This window comes from Meles meles, chromosome 8, assembly GCF_922984935.1.
Source record: "Meles meles chromosome 8, mMelMel3.1 paternal haplotype, whole genome shotgun sequence".
NCBI classification, from domain to species: Eukaryota; Metazoa; Chordata; class Mammalia; order Carnivora; family Mustelidae; genus Meles; species Meles meles.
Window position 1 is genome coordinate 57412443 of NC_060073.1, and position 18270 is coordinate 57430712.

General features: G+C 39.0%; 1 protein-coding gene and 1 pseudogene across 1 annotated transcript; both read left to right on the forward strand.

Annotated features, from left to right (window-relative positions):
* Positions 1 to 1908: 1908 nt before the first annotated feature.
* LOC123949853 lies at positions 1909 to 2869 on the forward strand (annotated as a pseudogene).
* An 8922-nt stretch (positions 2870 to 11791) lies between these two features.
* On the forward strand, positions 11792 to 12730 carry LOC123949580 (olfactory receptor 52A1-like). The gene has a single exon (XM_046017115.1). It carries the CDS (start codon positions 11792 to 11794, stop codon positions 12728 to 12730), a length of 939 nt encoding a protein of 312 aa, XP_045873071.1.
* The last annotated feature ends 5540 nt before the right edge of the window (positions 12731 to 18270 follow it).

Sequence of the window (18270 nt, forward strand, 5' to 3'; positions counted from 1 at the left end):
ATCAAAACACAAGGTTCAATTGACTATTGAGAACAAACTAATGGCTGCCAGAGGGGCAGGGGGACAGAGGTGGGTATGATGGATGAAGAGTAGTGGGAGATAGAAACTCCCAATGTGGAATTAATAAATCACAGGAATAAAAAGCAAGCATAGGGAATATAGTCAGTGGTATTGCAATGGCATTGCATGGTGACCTGTGAGAAGTATCCTATGGCCAGTGTAATAGAACATATAGACTTGTCCAATCATGGTGTGTGTTATGTGTGAAACTAATGGAACATTGTGTTATGTGTGAAACTAATGGAATAAATTATGCTTCAATTAAAAAAAGAAAAGAAATGGCATCCACACATTTCAATTCTAGGACATGAAGTGCCAGAATATTGACCACTTAATGAAAAATAAATGTATACATGGTAAAATGATAGTGTACAATGATCTGGCTCCAGTGGAAACAAGGTATGAAAAGTAAACATCCCTTAAGTCTATGTTCCTCTTCAGCAAATGCAGTCAACTTGCTTTTATTTGAAAATAGGGATTAGGAGAGGATGCAAGCCACTGTCCATTTGTTTGTATCCATGTCTCTATCCCTGCTTATATATGCCTACTTATATGTATACCATCCTCATACACACACATCCCACTACAATGTTACATCTCGTAGCCTGTTTTTCACTCAACTTCTCTCCTGCATTTATCTGCATTCCTTTGGAACGACAGGAAAAGAATAACCAGTAAACGAACCTCCTTCCCATTTATTGAAAGACTGTCTCATAATGTGAAGCATTAATATTTGCTGCTCTGGAGGTATTTTGAAATAATAAATATGGTGTTTAATTTTAAGTCAGTGATCTGAAAGGGAGAGAATATTTTCCTCACCACATGCAGGACATATCCATTTAAGAATCTAACTGATTTTGATTGCAGGGGGAGCGGGCTATGGACATTGGGGAGGGGAGGCGAACCATAAGAGACTATGGACTCTGAAAAACAACCTGAGGGTTTTGAAGGGTCAGGGGTGGGAGGTTGGGGGAACAGGTGGTGGGTAATGGGGAGGGCACGTTTTGCATGGAGCACTGGGTGTTGTGCAAAAAGAATGAATACTGTTACGCTGAAAAAATAAATAAAATGGAAAAAAAATGTAACTGATTTTGAGACTGCATATAGTTTATGTTTTTAATGTCCATTGTATAATTTTAAGAAACATGTTGATTCGCAGACCAGAATCAGTGAATTCACCTGTAGCTCCTCAATCCCCAGCATAGGCCTTAGCATCACTGTAGTGGTCAATCAATGAAGAAGAGGACCTATGTGTATATACTGCCTGGAATCTGTTTTGGTAAAACCTCATTCCCTCCACCTCTCTTAAGGAATGAGATCAACTTCACATGTGTCTATTTTACTCAGGGATATCATCAGTGAAATTTTTGATGACATGTTTTTGTATCTAGTGTAATTTCTATAGGCAATATTGGATGGTGGCTAAGATCAGAGCTTTCAAATTTATGCTCTCTGACTCTGAATCCAGTGGGACCAAGGTCAAGAAACTGAAACTCTGTGGGACATTTTTCATCTATAGGAATAATAATAGTATCTATGTCAAGGATTATTATAAAGGTCTTTTCAACAGTCTATTGTGAAGATTTAATGAAGCATATTTGGAAAGTACCATTAGACATAGTAAGCACTTAGCAAATGCTAACTATTTTTTTCAAGATATATTTTAATTCTTCCATGGGAAGAGTCAGATTTCAATTGCCGGCTAAATAATACATCTTGCTGTCTTTCCATAGAGAAGAATATATTTGGGCAAAAAAAAATTTTTGATCAGACATCATTCAGCCTAATGAGGTGTTCCTCAATCATGACTCAGCTCTGCGGTTTTTGATCAAGGTACGAGGTCAGAATATGCTGCCACAGATGCCTTCCTCCTCTTATAATCACAGCAGTCCCCAGGATATGTGGTATGTCCTGATTGGAATCCCAGGACTGGAAGATTTTCACACCCGGATATCCATTCCTATCTGTACCATGTACGTTTTGGCTGTCGTAGGCAACGTGTTCTTGATCTTCGTGATTGTGACTGAGCGCAGTCTCCATGAGCCCATGTATATCTTCTTTTCCATGCTGGCCTCGGCAGATGTGCTGCTCTCCACAGCCACAGCCCCCAAGATGCTGGCCATCTTCTGGTTCCAGTCCATGGATATATCCTTTGGTTGTGTGTGTCCCAGATGCTCCTCATACATTTCATCTTTGTGGCAGAATCTGCTATTCTCCTGGCCATGGCATTTGACCGCTATGTGGCCATCTGTCACCCCCTGAGATACACCACAATCTTAACCTCTTCAGTCACTGGGAAGATTGGCATAGGAGCTATGGTCAGGAGCGTCATCATCTGCCTTCCATTCACCTTCCTGGTACACAGACTTAGGTATTGTCGGAGAAACATCATTCCCCATTCCTACTGTGAGCACATGGGCATTGCCAGACTGGCATGTGACAATATCCGGGTCAACATCATCTATGGGCTGACTGTGGCCCTGCTGTCTACAGGACTGGACATTGTGTTCATCATGATGTCTTACACCATGATCCTTTGCACAGTGTTTCAGATACCTTCTTGGGCTGCCAGGTTCAAGGCCCTCAACACATGGGCTTCCCACATCTGTGTCATTCTTGAAAAGAATGCTTTTCATTTTTTTGCCCATTGTTTTGGGGGGAAACCATCCCTCATCATATCCACATCCTAGTAGCCAACTTCTAAGTGATGGTGCCCCCTATGCTAAACCCCATCATTTACGGGGTCAAGACAAAACAGATTCATGACCGAGTAATTTTCCGATACTCCCGCATCATCACATGTTGTTAAAATGAGGATTAATGCCTAATGTTGGATATTTCTGAATAAAACACACACACACACTCACGCACATACACATCTACAATTTGAATGACTAATGGGAATAAAGAAAGTCCATAAATAATCCTCAACACACATAAAAAAGGACAGTAAATGCCAAAGTTACCAATGCAAAGCACTTAAATACTTTGAAAGAATAATGATATTCTGAATTCTCCTAGACATGCTATTATTTTGCATTGTTACTTCTTAAGCAAACATAAGAGAACCCTGTGTAAAGAGGAATACATTTTAGGATTCAACCCAAATGGAACTTTCTTGGGTAAAGCTGGGAAGTGAAAATGGCGATTTGCCTAGCTGTTGTAGAGACCATTGAAATTTTGCTGAAATATGAAACACTCCTACTGCAATCAGGAAACACTTGTGCCGGTAGCATAAAGCTAATAAACTAATTATCTTCACCTTTTTCTTAAATTAAAATGTGAGTTCTAAAATGAGATTTTCTCACTCACTGATAAAATGTCTTCTCAATGGAATAGGCACAGAGTATAGTTTTATTGTATGAATGGATAATAGTGAATTGAAACAAATAATACATTATATTGACCCATCTGAGAGAACATAAACACCTTAAGAGTTAATCCTTTCTTCCCTACATATTGACAACTTTTGGCCAAAATCATCAATGAACCTCTCTTTAACAGAGGCTTCACTGAGAGAGGGAGTAAAAGATTAAAAATGCCTGGTCAACTAATCTTCGACAAAGCAGGAAAGAATGTCCAATGGAAAAAAGACAGCCTCTTCAATAAATGGTGCTGGGAAAATTGGACAGCCACATGCAGAAAAATGAAATTGGACCACTTCCTTACACCACACATGAAAATAGACTCCAAATGGATGAAGGACCTCAATGTGAGAAAGGAATCCATCAAAATCCTTGAGGAGAATGCAGGCAGCAACCTCTTCGACCTCAGCCGTAGCAACATCTTCCTAGGAACAATGGCAAAGGCAAGGGAAGCAAGGGCAAAAATGAACTATTGGGATTTCATCAAGATCAAAAGCTTTTGCACAGCAAAGGAAACAGTTAACAAAACCAAAAGACAACTGACAGAATGGGAGAAGATATTTGCAAACGACATATCAGATAAAGGGTTAGTATCCAAAATCTATAAGGAACTTAGCAAACTCAACACCCAAAGAACAAACAATCCAATCAAGAAATGGGCAGAGGACATGAACAGACATTTCTGCAAAGAAGACATCCAGATGGCCAACAGACACATGAAAAAGTGCTCCACGTCACTCGGCACCAGGGAAATACAAATCAAAACCACAATGAGATATCACCTCACACCAGTCAGAATGGCTAAAATTAACAAGTCAGGAAATGACAGATGCTGGAGAGGATGTGGAGAAAGGGGAACCCTCCTCCACTGTTGGTGGGAATGCAAGCTGGTGCAACCACTCTGGAAAACAGCATGGAGGTTCCTCAAAATGTTGAAAATAGAACTACCCTATGACCCAGCAATTGCACTACTGGGTATTTACCCTAAAGATACAAACATAGTGATCCGAAGGGGCACGTGTACCCGAATGTTTATAGCAGCAATGTCTACAATAGCCAGACTATGGAAAGAACCTAGATGTCCATCAACAGATGAATGGATAAAGAAGAGGTGGTATATATACACAATGGAATACTATGCAGCCATCAAAAGAAATGAAATCATGCCATTTGCGACGACGTGGATGGACCTAGAGCGTATCATGCTTAGTGAAATAAGTCAATCGGAGAAAGACAACTATCATATGATCTCCCTGATATGAGGACATGGAGAAGCAACATGGGGGGTTAGGGGGATAGGAGAAGAATAAATGAAACAAGATGGGATTGGGAAGGAGACAAACCATAAATGACTCTTAATCTCACAAATAACCTGGGGGTTGCTGGGGGGAGGTGGGATTGGGAGAGGGGGAGCGGGCTATGGACATTGGGGAGGGGAGGCGAACCATAAGAGACTATGGACTCTGAAAAACAACCTGAGGGTTTTGAAGGGTCAGGGGTGGGAGGTTGGGGCAACCTGAGGGTTTTGAAGGGTCAGGGGTGGGAGGTTGGGGGAACAGGTGGTGGGTAATGGGGAGGGCACGTTTTGCATGGAGCACTGGGTGTTGTGCAAAAAGAATGAATAATGTTACACTGAAAAAATAAATAAAATGAAAAAAAAATTAAAAAAAAAAGATTAAAAATGCCATATTTAGGACACAGATAAAGGCAGTAAAACATGTAGGATCCTGATATGTAATCTTACATAAAAAGTCTGTAATCACATCAAATATAATTTTCATAAGCTTGTCTTCAGATTAATTTCTTCATTCAAGAAAAACTTTTACAATCTCTCCTTTTCAGGGTTAGTCCTTTTTCCTTGTTTTCTTTGTTTTATATATAAATATATGTATGTATGTGTGTATATATATGTATGTATACTTATATATGTTTCCTTTTTTGTATGTATGTATATATGTATATATATACATATATATTTCCTTGTTTTTATGTATGCATATATATTTATTATATATAATTCACTATACATGTATATATAGATAGTGAAATTGAAATGAAAGTCTATTTCCTAGATCCTTGGAATCCTGAATAATCACCTTGGATTAAAATATATGATGTAGTCACTTGGATTTCAGCAAGTTATTCTATTTTAGGAGTTAAAAAAACCCGTGATATTAGAAATTCTTGTTTCCTTGTCCCACACTAACTGTATAAAGCTATCTTTTTCTGTATCTAATGGTTTTGACTGGTAAATGAAATTATTTAGTACCTTATTTATTGGGTTGATAGTTAAATGAAATATGCTATAGGATGTATTTGGCATTAAAATATAAATTTTATTTTGATGATGGTAATTTTTAGGAACAGATACACTAAAGAACCCAGCGCACCTAATTGAACCTAGCCAGGATGTCCGATTGTTTCAGCATTATTTGCAGAGAAGACTATGTTTTCTCTATTGAACATCCTTGATATTGTTTTTGATAATCAATTGACCTCACAGGTAGATATAAATTTCTTAACTCTATTCCATATGATTTATTAGTGTCTTGGCAATATGAGTCCCTTCATGACTGTAGCTTTCTTAAAATAAAGGATGGACAGGAAATTGAGGTAATTGGTTTTACTACTAAATCAATTACTACCAAATCAACTTTCTTTCTTTTTTTTAACTAGTTGGAATGTTAGTATTTTTATTTATTTATTTATTTTCAGCGTAACAGTATTCATTGTTTTTGCTCCACACCCGGTGCTCCATGCAATACATGTCCTCCCTATTAACCACCACCTGGTTCCCCAACCTCCCACCCCCCCCGCCCCTTCAAAACTCTCAGGTTGTTTTTCAGAGTCCATAGTCTCTCATGGTTCATCTCCCTTTCCAATGTCCCTCAACTCCCTTCTCCTCTCCATCTCCCCATGTCCTCCATGTTCTTTGTTATGCTCCACAAATAAGTGAAACCATCCAAATCAATTTTCTATTAAAAACATGGATTGCCAGATTGGCATATGCTTCATAATGAACACATACCAATTTTTCTGAGAAAAAATTTGAATGATGATCCTTTAAAGATGATTCATTGAATTACCTCCCAAAACCCAAAAATTCAGAAAAAAGGGAAAACATAGTTATTGATCTATTTGTGAAAGTATTTCATAATATTACAATAAAGTGGAGAACAGTTGTTTATCCATTCTAAAGCAAAAGAAAGGTCAGAGCCATCATTCAAAGTAAGTTCAACATGAACAGAAATTTGGAGTATGACATGCCAAATCAGGAACAGAATCAGGATATGTGCTGAAAATATTGTCATAAGAGTTGGCATAATAAAATTGATACCCCAGTTATTTTGAGAAGATACTATTCCCAGCAATAATGTATAGTTTAAGGGACTCAGGATAGAAAATTGGAGGACAACAAAATTTAAATAAAATCAGTAGAAGAAGAGGAGGGAAACAAAACGATAAACTAGTTTAAACTATTCCTTGGTGACTCAAAACTTGGCTAATAATTGGCTAACATGTGCCAGTCTGATCTCTGAATCAATTCTATTCAACATGAATCTGTATCATTGTATTCTGTCTTCTTCACAGATGAAATTCTAGAAAGAGCATCTAAGGTCCTCTTTTTATCTCTATCTCTTCTCCCCCAAATCTATTGTGAATTCCTCCTCCATCCTACTGAAAGGATTCATCCTAAATTTGCCAGCATCTCTATTACCCCAAGTCCCTCTTAAGTTAGCAGAGAAAGTCTAGAAACCAGGTGAATCGTGTCAAGGAGAAAGGTACTATGTGCATAAGTATTTCTTAGAATTCATTTGTTCTAATGATAAAAGTCATATGAATTCTTCCTATATTCCTAAAAATTTGAAAGCATATTTATCTTCTTTTTTCCTTGCATTAAGAGCAGATGACATGATTTCTCCACATCTATGAGGCATGAAATACCTGCATTCTGAGGGAGGAGTGGAAGAAAAGAGGAAGAAAGGTATAAAAAGGAGGAATGGAGAGAAATTTCACCAGATGGTCAACAACTGGCTCAGGATTCTGCATGGTAGAATTAACTAACTAACTAATTAACTAACTAATTAATTTTTCTTAAATTCAATTAGCCCACTTATAGTACATCATTAGTCAGGCGTGGTATTCAATAATTAATCAGCTGTGTATAACAAGAAGTGCTCATCACATCACGTGCCCTCCTCAATGCCCATCACCAAGTTACCCCATCCTCTAACGCTACTCCCTTCTATCAACCCTCAGTTTATTTCCTATGATTAAGAGTCTCCCATGGTATTTTCCCTTTCTGATGACTTCCCATTCCTTTTTCCCTCCTTTCCCCTATGATCGTTTCTGCTGTTTCTTATATTCCACATAGAGTGAAACCAAATGATACTTGTCTTTCATTGATTGAGTTATTTTGCTCATCATATACCCTCCAGTTCCATCTACCTCAATAGAAGGAACACACTCCAATATCATAAAAGCCATCTATGGAAGTCCCACAGCAAACATCATTCTCAGTGGGCAAAAACTGAGACCTTTTCCCCTAAAGCCAGGAACTGGATGGAGTGTCAACTCTCACCACTGTTGTTCAACATAGTTCTAGAAACCTTGCCTCAGCAATCAGACAACAAAAAGAGATTTAAAAAAATTCAAATTGATAAAGAAGTCAAATGCTCATTCTTCTCAGTTGACAGGATACTTTATGTGGAAAACCCAAAATACTCCACACTGCTAAAACTCATACAAGAATTCAATGACATGGCAGGATATGAAATCAATACACAGAAATCAGTTTACATTAACAAAGAGACAGAAAAAAGAGAAATAAAAGAACCAACCCCATTTACAACTGCACCCCAAACCATAAGATACCTGGGAATAAACCTAACCAAAGGAATAAAGGGTCTATACTCTAAAAACTACAGAACAATTATGAAGGAATTGAGGAAGACAAAGAAATGGAAAAACATTCCATGTTCATGGAGTGGAAGAATAAATATTGTTAAAATATACTACCCAAAGCAATCTACACAATCAATGTTATACCTATCAAAATACAATCCACTTTTTTTTTTCACAATGCTGGACAAATAATTCTAAAATTAGTATGGTAGGATTTGGAAATGTACATCATAATTGGTCATTGTGAGTATATTACTAAATTTACTTCAATAGAATAAAATAGCTTCAATAGAATAAAAATCTCAGGATTAAGACTGCAAGAGAAGGAGAGTAAATGTGTGAGAAAGAGCTATTGTGGATACAGACTTTTCTTTCCAGAAGTGCCTTAGTGAAAAAAGGGTCCTAAGGACATTTATAGAATTCATGGCATAGGAACATGCCCACATCTAAGTGTTCTTTAGAAGATTTTCCAAATGAGGATGGCAGAAAAGGAACTGAACTCATAAAAGTACAACTTGTGTGTATTAGTTTCTCTACATTTACCCTGTGGGGGAAGAGAAAAGAGAAGATTAGTGCAATTCTGCAAGTTTTAGAAATGATTTCAGAGACATTAGCTGTGGATGGACCCAAAAGGGTATCATTCTGAGCTGCTGGGAGCCTCCTGGACTGGCCAAGTGGTGAGGAAATCCCTCAGGTCATATTCAGACTTCCTCCTCCACATTCACTGGGGAATATTTTAATTGGTAGTCAGCAATTTTCTTCTACAATTCAAGCTCAATAAATTTATGTGGCTGCCTCAGCATGATACAGAACTTGCTGTAAGTTTTGTTGGAAGATGAATCCACCAACGTGATCTCAGAGAAACTTACAGGATAGGGTCAAATTTGTTTTGTAGGGACAGAAGAAAAGCAGGAAAGGCTATTGCAGAGTTGTCCATATATTGGATATGGCCCGAGCAGCAAATGGATCAGAGTTCATGACTTTCACATGGGCTATTACTTAGGGTGTAGACAGAAGAAGAGGCACTGCCCAGCACATGATACCAGGGAATGAGACCAGAATCTTGGGAGGAAGAAAGACAAATGAGAGGTAAGCAATGAGGGATAGGGCTATGAAGACTGATGGTGGTCTTCAGGTGTCGGGTAAGAGCAGAACTGGTTCCCAACAACAAAGGGTGAGGATGTCTCATGATCCTCAGATTTACCTCATAATGCTTCATTACCAGCTTCTCCAATGATTACCACTCTTTCCTACCTGCCTGTATTCGCTTATATCCTCTCCCTTGCCTTCCCACCATACCTATCTGTCATGTAATGCTCCCATGGCTGCTCCTGTCTCTTGAATAAGCCAGACAATGGGATTGGTACTGAAGGATCTCTATTCAGCATATGGTTAGGTGATCATGAACTTGCTGACATATAGCAACTGTGTTGGAGAGTCTAGGAAAGAATGACATAACCGGACCCTGTTTTTCTTTCTTTCTTTCTTTTTTTTTTTTTTTGGAAAGGACAACCAATATTTTTCTATTGTATGACTTGAGAATGTCATGATTCTAGATATGCAATTTTTTAAACAATGATCTTTATCATAGAAGAACTCTGATATGGGGACTAAGAGTCCAAGTCTTTTGAAAATTCAATCATCAGTGAATTGTGCTGATCAAATTATCATTAATGGCTCTACAGCCCTTTCTTGAATCATTTCTGGTGTCCCAAAGTCTGACCTCTGTGTTCCTTTTCTTCTTCTAGATTGGACTTCCTTCTAAGGAACCTATCTTTCACCCCTTTATTTTCTACTCATTTTTTATGCTTGAGCCCCACAATGATCAAAGCATTAAGTGATATAAATATTATTGAGAATCAATAAGCCTAAATGTACCCATCTTTTGATATTGGTAAATGAAAACACTTTAAACCCTAGAAACTAACCTCTATTCTGGCTAAGTTACCCATTTCCTTATGTTCTTTAGTAAGCAAGAATGAGTCATCTTGCCTCTACATTTTTGCTCAGGATTTCCTTGCCTCCTAGGTATTTCTTGCTTCTAGGTATTCTGAAATAGGTATTACAGAATTTCTGCTATTTTAAGTATGCTACTCATTTTAGTGAATTCTATGTTAGTGATAGAGACAAAATAAAATACAGTTTTACTAGTAATGTAAAACATGGTATGGAGGACATTAGGAGAAGGATGGGGAAAATGAAGGAGAGGGGGAATTGGAGGGGGAGACAAACCATAGGAGGGTATGACTATGGACTCCAAGAAACAAACAGAGGGTTTTAGAGGGGAGGAGGTGGGGGATGGGTTAGCCCAGTGATGGGTATTAAAGAGGGCATGTATTACATGGAGCACTGGGTGTTATATACAAACAATGAATCATGGAACACTACATCAAAAACTAATGATGTACTGTATGGTGACCAACATAGCATAACATAATAATAAAAAAATGAGTACACTTTGATGAGCATTGAGTAATGTATGAAATTGTTGAATCACTATATTGGACAACTGAAACTAATATAATACTATGACTATTACATTGGAATTAAAAATAAATTGAAGGGGTGTCTAGGTAGCTTGGTGGGTCAAGCCTCTGCCTTCAGCTCAGGACCCTGGGATTGAGCCTCTATCGAGGTTCTATCGAGCTTAACCCCCTCTCTCTGCCTGCCATCTTTGATCTCTGTCAAATAAATAAATAAACAAAATCTTTTAAAAAGTAAATAAATTGCAAAATGTTATCTCAAAAAAAATAGCATGGAACTTTGATCCAGATTGTAAAAATTACATGGATTTGAATCTTTTCTCAAGCTCTACCTCACCTTCTTTTGAAAGGACATCCATTCATATGTAGATATATAATGTATAGACAGATATAGATATCTAAGTATATTATGCACTTGGGTGGAGTTGTTTCTATCTTTTTTTCTCTTTCATACGAGCCCTTGATAACAATATACTGGATAGAGTTTGACTATTTGCTGGTAGAGACTAGCAGTTCCTGACTCAGACAGTGGGAGAAAAAATAGAGTCCTAAGGATCCTGCAATTTGGGATAGGAAGAGATTCATGAAAATCTGATTAATGGTCAATTTGCAAACAAAATAAACAAACATTATTATTTTGTCCACAGGTCCAGAAAGACATATTGTGTCCACAGGTCCAGCAGTTGATTCCCTTACTCAGATGATCTGGTGGTTCTAATGCATTTTACCTGCCATATACCTAATCTCTTCTTGTGGACTAGTGCTTGCAGATGTCCTCCCTCAAAACAGTGGTGTGCATCAATGATAAAGTCTTTTTTCCATCAATAATACAAGTGAAATGGATGATATGACCTTAGACTCTGGCCAGAATCAGAGAGACTAACTATAACGACCTTGGATTAAAAAAAAGGAGTAGAGAAGAAGAATAACACTGACTGAGATACTCCTTTCATTTGGTTCTGGAGACCCAAAAACATTATGTCCATCTCCAACATTACAGTCTTCATGCCTTCTGTGTTGACCCTAATAGGGATCCCAGGCCTAGAGTCTGTGCAGTGCTGGATAGGGATTCCTTTCTGTGCCATGTATCTCTTTGCTTTGATTGGAAATTCCATGCTGCTGGTCATCATCATTTCAGAGCATAGCCTCCATGAACCCATGTATATTTTCCTAGGGATGCTAGGAGTCACAGATATTGTACTTGGCACAAGCATCGTGCCCAAGATGCTTGGCATTTTCTGGTTTCATGTGCCAGAGATTTATTTTGATTTTTGCTTGCTTCAGATGGGGTTCATCCACATTTTTGAGTGCATCGAGTCAGGCATCCTCCTGGCCATGGCTATGGACCGTTATGTGGCCATCTGCTATCCACTAAGATATACTGCCATCTTCACCCACCAGCTGGTCACCCAAATAGGGGCTGTTGTAACACTTAGAGCTACTATTCTGGTAGCTCCATCTTTAGTACTGATAAAATGTCGGCTTCAATTTTACCATACGACCATCATCTCCCACTCCTATTGTGAGCATATGGCCATTGTGAAGCTGGCTACAGAAAATGTGTGGGTCAGCAAAATCTATGGCTTGTTTGTGGCATTTGCTGTTGCAGGATTTGACCTGATCTTCATCACTTTGTCCTACATACAAATATTTATCACAGTTTTTCGTTTGCCCCAGAAGGAGGCTCGGTGGAAAGCATTCAATACCTGCGTCGCCCACATCTGTGTCTTCCTCCAGCTCTACTTCCTTGCCTTCTTCTCCTTTTTCACACATAGGTTTGGTGCTCACATTCCCCCTTATATCCATATCCTCTTTTCTAGCCTCTACTTGCTGGTTCCCCCTTTTCTCAATCCACTTGTCTATGGTGCCAAGACCAAGCAGATCCGCATTCACATAGTAAAGATGTTGTCTTCATAAAATCCAATGGGATTATCACCTGCAGCATTCTCCTTTATGCAATAGTAACAATTTCTCAAAACTAAATAAAACAATAAAAATGCATGTTGTGATGCTTGAGTTTTATATTTAATTCCTTTGTGAATTTTTCTGCCTTTTTTAAAAAGATTTTATTTACTTATTTGACACAGAGAGAGATCACAAGTAGGCAGAGTAGCAGGTAGAGAGAGGGGAAAGCAGGCTCCCTGCTGAGCAGAGAGCTAGATGGGGGGTTTAATCCCAGGACCCTGAGATCATGACCTGAGCTGAAGGCAGAGGCTTAACCTACTAAATCACCCAGGTGCCCCTTTTCCTGCCTTTTAAATGATTGTCACATCATAGCGCATGACACCTATCAGTCATGGAGTTTAGATTCTACTGAGTAGTGAGGTTGAGAAATGTAGAAGGAGCAAAATAATGAACATGTATCATTTACCCTTTTCTTTGTTTTTAGTTCCTGATAAAACTTGCTCCTTTAAGTATCCTTCTCCAGAAGGATTAACAAATATGCATCTCTCAATGAATTTAAATGCACCCAGGACTCATTGGTTAGATTGTCCAAGTACTCACAGATAACATGTTGTCAATTCTATTGTTTCTGGATCATCCTAATTATCTTTAAAAAATGAGAGGAAGAGGAGGAGGAGTCAAGATGCCAGAGAAGAAGCAGGCTGAGACAACATCAGGTAACAGGAGATCAGCTAGATAGCTTATCAAACCATTGCGAACACCCACAAATCCAACAGGAGATCAAAGAGAAGAAGAGCAACAATTCTAGAAACAGAAAATCAACCACTTTCTGAAAAGTAGGACCAGTGGAGAAGTGAATCCAAAATGACAGGAAAATAGACCATGGGGGGAGGGGCTGGCTCCTGGCAAGTGGCGGAAAAATGGAGCACAGATCAGGACTTCTAAGTCTGCTCTACTGAGGGACATCACTCCAGAGGCTAAACTGGGGTGAAGCCCACGTGGGTTCAGCTTGGCCCCAGGTCCTGCAGGGTCACAGAAGGATCAGAGGTGTCTGAGTGTTGCAGAGCTTGCAGGTATTAGAGCCGGGAAGCCGGCTACAGAGACAGAGCCGAGGAGTGAGGTCTCAACTTGGGTTACCTTGAGCCACAATCCATGGCACAGGCCACTGCTCTGTGAATGGGGTCCCCACAAGATCTGGGGAGACACCCTCTGGAAGAGCTCAGGGGTCTGCAGGGTTTGGAGACTCAAGGAAGAGCTGTGTGCCAGAGACAGAGACGCTTGGTCACAGGCTGGGTGAGCTCTGAGCGTGGCTGGAGACGGGAGTGATTGAGTGCTTTTCTTTGAGGGCGCATTGAGGAGTGAGGTCATCGAGCTCTTGGCTCCTCTGGGCTGGAGATTGGGAGGCTGCCATATTCATTCCCATCCTCCGGAACTCTACGGAAATTGTTCAGGGAACAAAAGTTACCAAAAGCAACCCGAGCAGATTACTTAGCCTGGCCCCTGGTAAGGGCCGTACAATTCTGCCTCAGGCAAAGACACTTGAGAATCACCACAACAGGCCCCTCCCCCAGAAGATCAACAAGAAATCCAACCAAGACCAAGTTCACTTACCAAGGAGAACAGGGGAATTCCAGAGGAGGAGAAAGCAAATCATGGAATTCATGGCTTTCTCCCCATGATTCTTTAGTCTTGCACTTAATTTTTTTTAATTTATTTTCTTTCTTCTGTTTAATTTTTTTAAAACTTTTTCCCTTTCCTCTTTTAATGTTTTTAACTAGTTTATCTTGACAATACCTTTCATAAAAAAAAATAATCCTTTTTGAACCTTCATTCTTATAGTCATATTTTATCCTTCACTGTATCTAACTTTATTTTTTGTATGCACATAGGGATTTTCTTCTAAAAAATTTGGGGTACAACTTCTTCTAATAGATCAAAATATACCTTAAATCTAGCTCTGGGCTTGTTCCAGTCTCCAGCCAGAGCAAATTCTCTCCACTTTCTTTTTCTTTATTCTCCCAACCACCTTCTTTATCAACTCCTTTTTTAAAAATTAAAAAAAATTTTTTTCATCTTTATAGTCATATTCCATTCCTTCATTGTGTTTACCCTTATATATGTTTTTCATTCTTTAAAATTTTGGGAGGTAGCTTCTTTTAAGAGACCAAAATACTCCAAAATGAAGGGGGTTACCCTGTTCTAATCACCAGTCTAATATATACATATATATTTTTTCTTTTTTATATTTTTTATTTGTTTTCTTTGTTTTTTTTCTCTGACCTTCTTTTTATCCCTTTTCTCCCCCCACGATTTGGGGTCTCTTCTGATTGGTTAAAGCACATTTTCCTAGGGTCTTTGCCACCCTTTTAGTATTTTATTTGTTCCTTCATATATTCTTATCTGGACAAAACGACAAGGCAAAAAAATTCACCACAAAAAAAAAAAAAAAGAATAAGAGGCAGTACCGAAGGCTAGGGACCTAATCAATGTAGACATTGGCAATATGTCAGATCTAGAGTTCAGAATGATGATTCGCAAGATTCTAGCCAGGCTCGAAAAAGGCATGGAAGATATTAGAGAAACCCACTCCAGAGAGATAAAAGCCCTTTTTGGAAAAATAAAAGAACTAAAATCTAACCAAGGTGAAATAAAAAAAAAGCTACTAATGAGGTGCAATAAAAAATGGAGACTCTTGCTGCTAGGATAAATGAGGCAGAAGAAAGAATTAGTGATATAGAAGACCAAATAACAGAGAATAAAGAAGCTGAGCAAAAGAAAGACAAACAACAACCAGACCATGAGAGGATAATTCGAGAGATAAGTGACACCATAAGACAAAACAACATTAGAAAAATTGGGATTCCAGAAGAAGAAGAAAGAGAGAGGGGAGCAGAAAGTCTATTGGAGAGAATTATTGGAGAGAATTTCCCTAATATGGCAAAGGAAACAAGCATCAAAATCCAGGAGGTGCAGAGAACTCCCCTCAAAATCAACAAGAGTAGGTCCACACCCAGTCACCTAATAGTAAAATTTACAAGTCTTAGCAACAAAGAGAAAATCCTGAAAGCAAGACAGGACAAGAAGTCTGTAACATACCATGATAAAAACATTAGATTGGCAGCAGACTTAGCCACAGAGAGTTGGCAGGCCAGAAAGAACTGGCATGATATATGTTCAGAGCACTAAACAAGAAAAACATGCAGTCAAGAATATTATATCCAGCTAGGCTATCATTGAAAATAGAAGGAGAGATCAAAAGCTTCCAGGACAAACAAAAACTGAAAGAATTTGCAAACACCAAACCAGCTCTACAGGAAATATTGAATGGGGTCCTCTAAGCAAAGAGAGAGCCTAAAAGTAGTAGATAAGAAAGGATCAGAGACAATATACAGTAACAGTCACCTTACAGGCAATACAATGGCACTAAATTCATCTCTCTCAATAGTTACCCTGAATGTTAATGGGTAAATGACCCAATCAAAAGACACAGGGTATCAGAATGGATAAAAAAACAAAAACCCATCAATATACTACCTACAAGAAACTCATTTTAGACCCGAATACATGTCCAGATTTAAAGTGAGGGGGTGGAAAACAATTTAACATGCTAATGGACATCAAAGGAAAGCTGGGGTGGCAATCCTTCTATCAGATCAATTAGATTTTAAGCAAAGACTATAATAAGAGATGAGGAAGGACACTATATCATATGTCCAACAAGAAGATCTAACAATTTTAAATATCTATGCCCCTGACATGGGGGCAGCCAACTATATAAACCAATTAATAACAAAATCAAAGAAGCACATCGACAATAATACAATAATCGCAGGGGACTTTAACACTCCCCTCACTAAAATGGACAGATCATCCAAGCAAAAGATCAGCAAGGAAATAAAGGCCTTAAATGACTCACTGGAGCAGATGGACATCACAGATATATTCAGAACATTCCACCCCAAAGGAACAGAATACACATTCCTCTCTAGTGCACATGGAACATTCTCCAGAATAGATCACATCCTGGGTCCTAAATCAGGTCTCAACTGGTATCAAAAGATTGGGATCATTCCCTGCATATTTTCAGACCACAATGTTCTGAAGCTAGAACTCAATGACAGAGGAAATTTGGAAAGAACCCAAATACATGGAGACTAAACAGCATCCTTCTAAAGAATGAAAGGGTCAACCAGGAAACTAAAGAAGAATTGAAAAAAATTCATGGAAACAAATGATAATGAAAACACAATGGTTCAAAATCTGTGGGACACAGCAAAGGCAGTCCTGAGAGGAAAATATATAGCAATACTAGCCTTTCTCAAGAAACAAGAAAGGTCTCAAATACACTACCTAACACTACACCTAAAGGAGCTGGAGAAAGAACAAGAAAGAAACCCTAAACCCAGCAGGAGAAGAGATATCATAAAGATCAGAGCAGAAATCAATGAAATAGAAACCAAAAAAAAAAAAAAAAAAAAAAAAACAATAGAACAAATCAACGAAACTAGGAGCTGGTTCTTTGAAAGAATTAATAAGATTGATAAACCCCTGGCCAGGCTTATCAAAAAGAAAAGAGAAAGGACCCAAATAAAATCATAAATGAAAGAAGAGAGATCACAACCAACACCAAAGAAATACAAATAATTATAAGAACATACTATGAGCAACTCTACACCAACAAATTTGACAATCTGGAAGAAATGGATGCATTCCTGGAGACATATAAACTACCACAACTGATCCAGGAAGAAATAGAAAACCTGAACAAACCCATAACCAGTAAGGAGATTGAAACAGTCATCAAAAATTTCCAGGGGGGACAAGATGGCAGGGAACTTGGAGGAGGTGCTGTTTCAACCTGTACCCTAAAGTGAGTTGATTACCTACCAAGGAACTCTGATCACTCATGAAATCAACCTGAGATTAGAATTATACCCTTCTGGATCTCTACAGGGGCAGAAGATACTAGTGGGCAGGTAAAGCGGAGTGGGAATGTTGGACTGATATCGGAAGATAAACAAAAGTGGGAGCGAGCCACCAGAAGTGAACCATTGGAAAGTAATACCTCAATATGAGAGTGCCCTATTACTGGGGACCAGCATTAACTTGGAGTCTGGTTGAAAGCACTCAAAAAGAGCAAAGGATCGCGGGGGGGAAATTGTGGGAATCAGGGTGGTTAGGGACAGGGGCTTAAGTCCCTGGACCAAGAACAGCCAACCTTGGAGCTGAGCCAGAGAGAGTGCAGTGAAGAAACCAGGTCTTGGTCCCTGAGCCGCGAGGGAGCGTGCCTGAGGGTGCGTGGGATGAGGCTCCCGTGAGGGGCTGGGAGCCTCGCCAGCTGGCAGAAACACAGCCTTTTTGCAGTCCCCACGCATGTGCAGTGCCGTGCTATCAGAGCCTGGGTCGGGCCCCACACCCCCCTTTAGAGAGGTGCGCACAGGCACCAGCCAGGAGCTCTTGGTCCCGGAAAGGTTGATTATACCCAGCCAGGACCAGTGGGAAAATCTGTGTACTATCACTGCTTAGAACCTCTCTGGTGGTCTGCCCAGACA

What these genes read in the sequence shown, in the direction of transcription:
- LOC123949580 (XM_046017115.1), top strand. Translation starts at nt 11,792, where the DNA reads ATGTCCATCTCCAACATTACAGTCTTCATGCCTTCTGTGTTGACCCTA.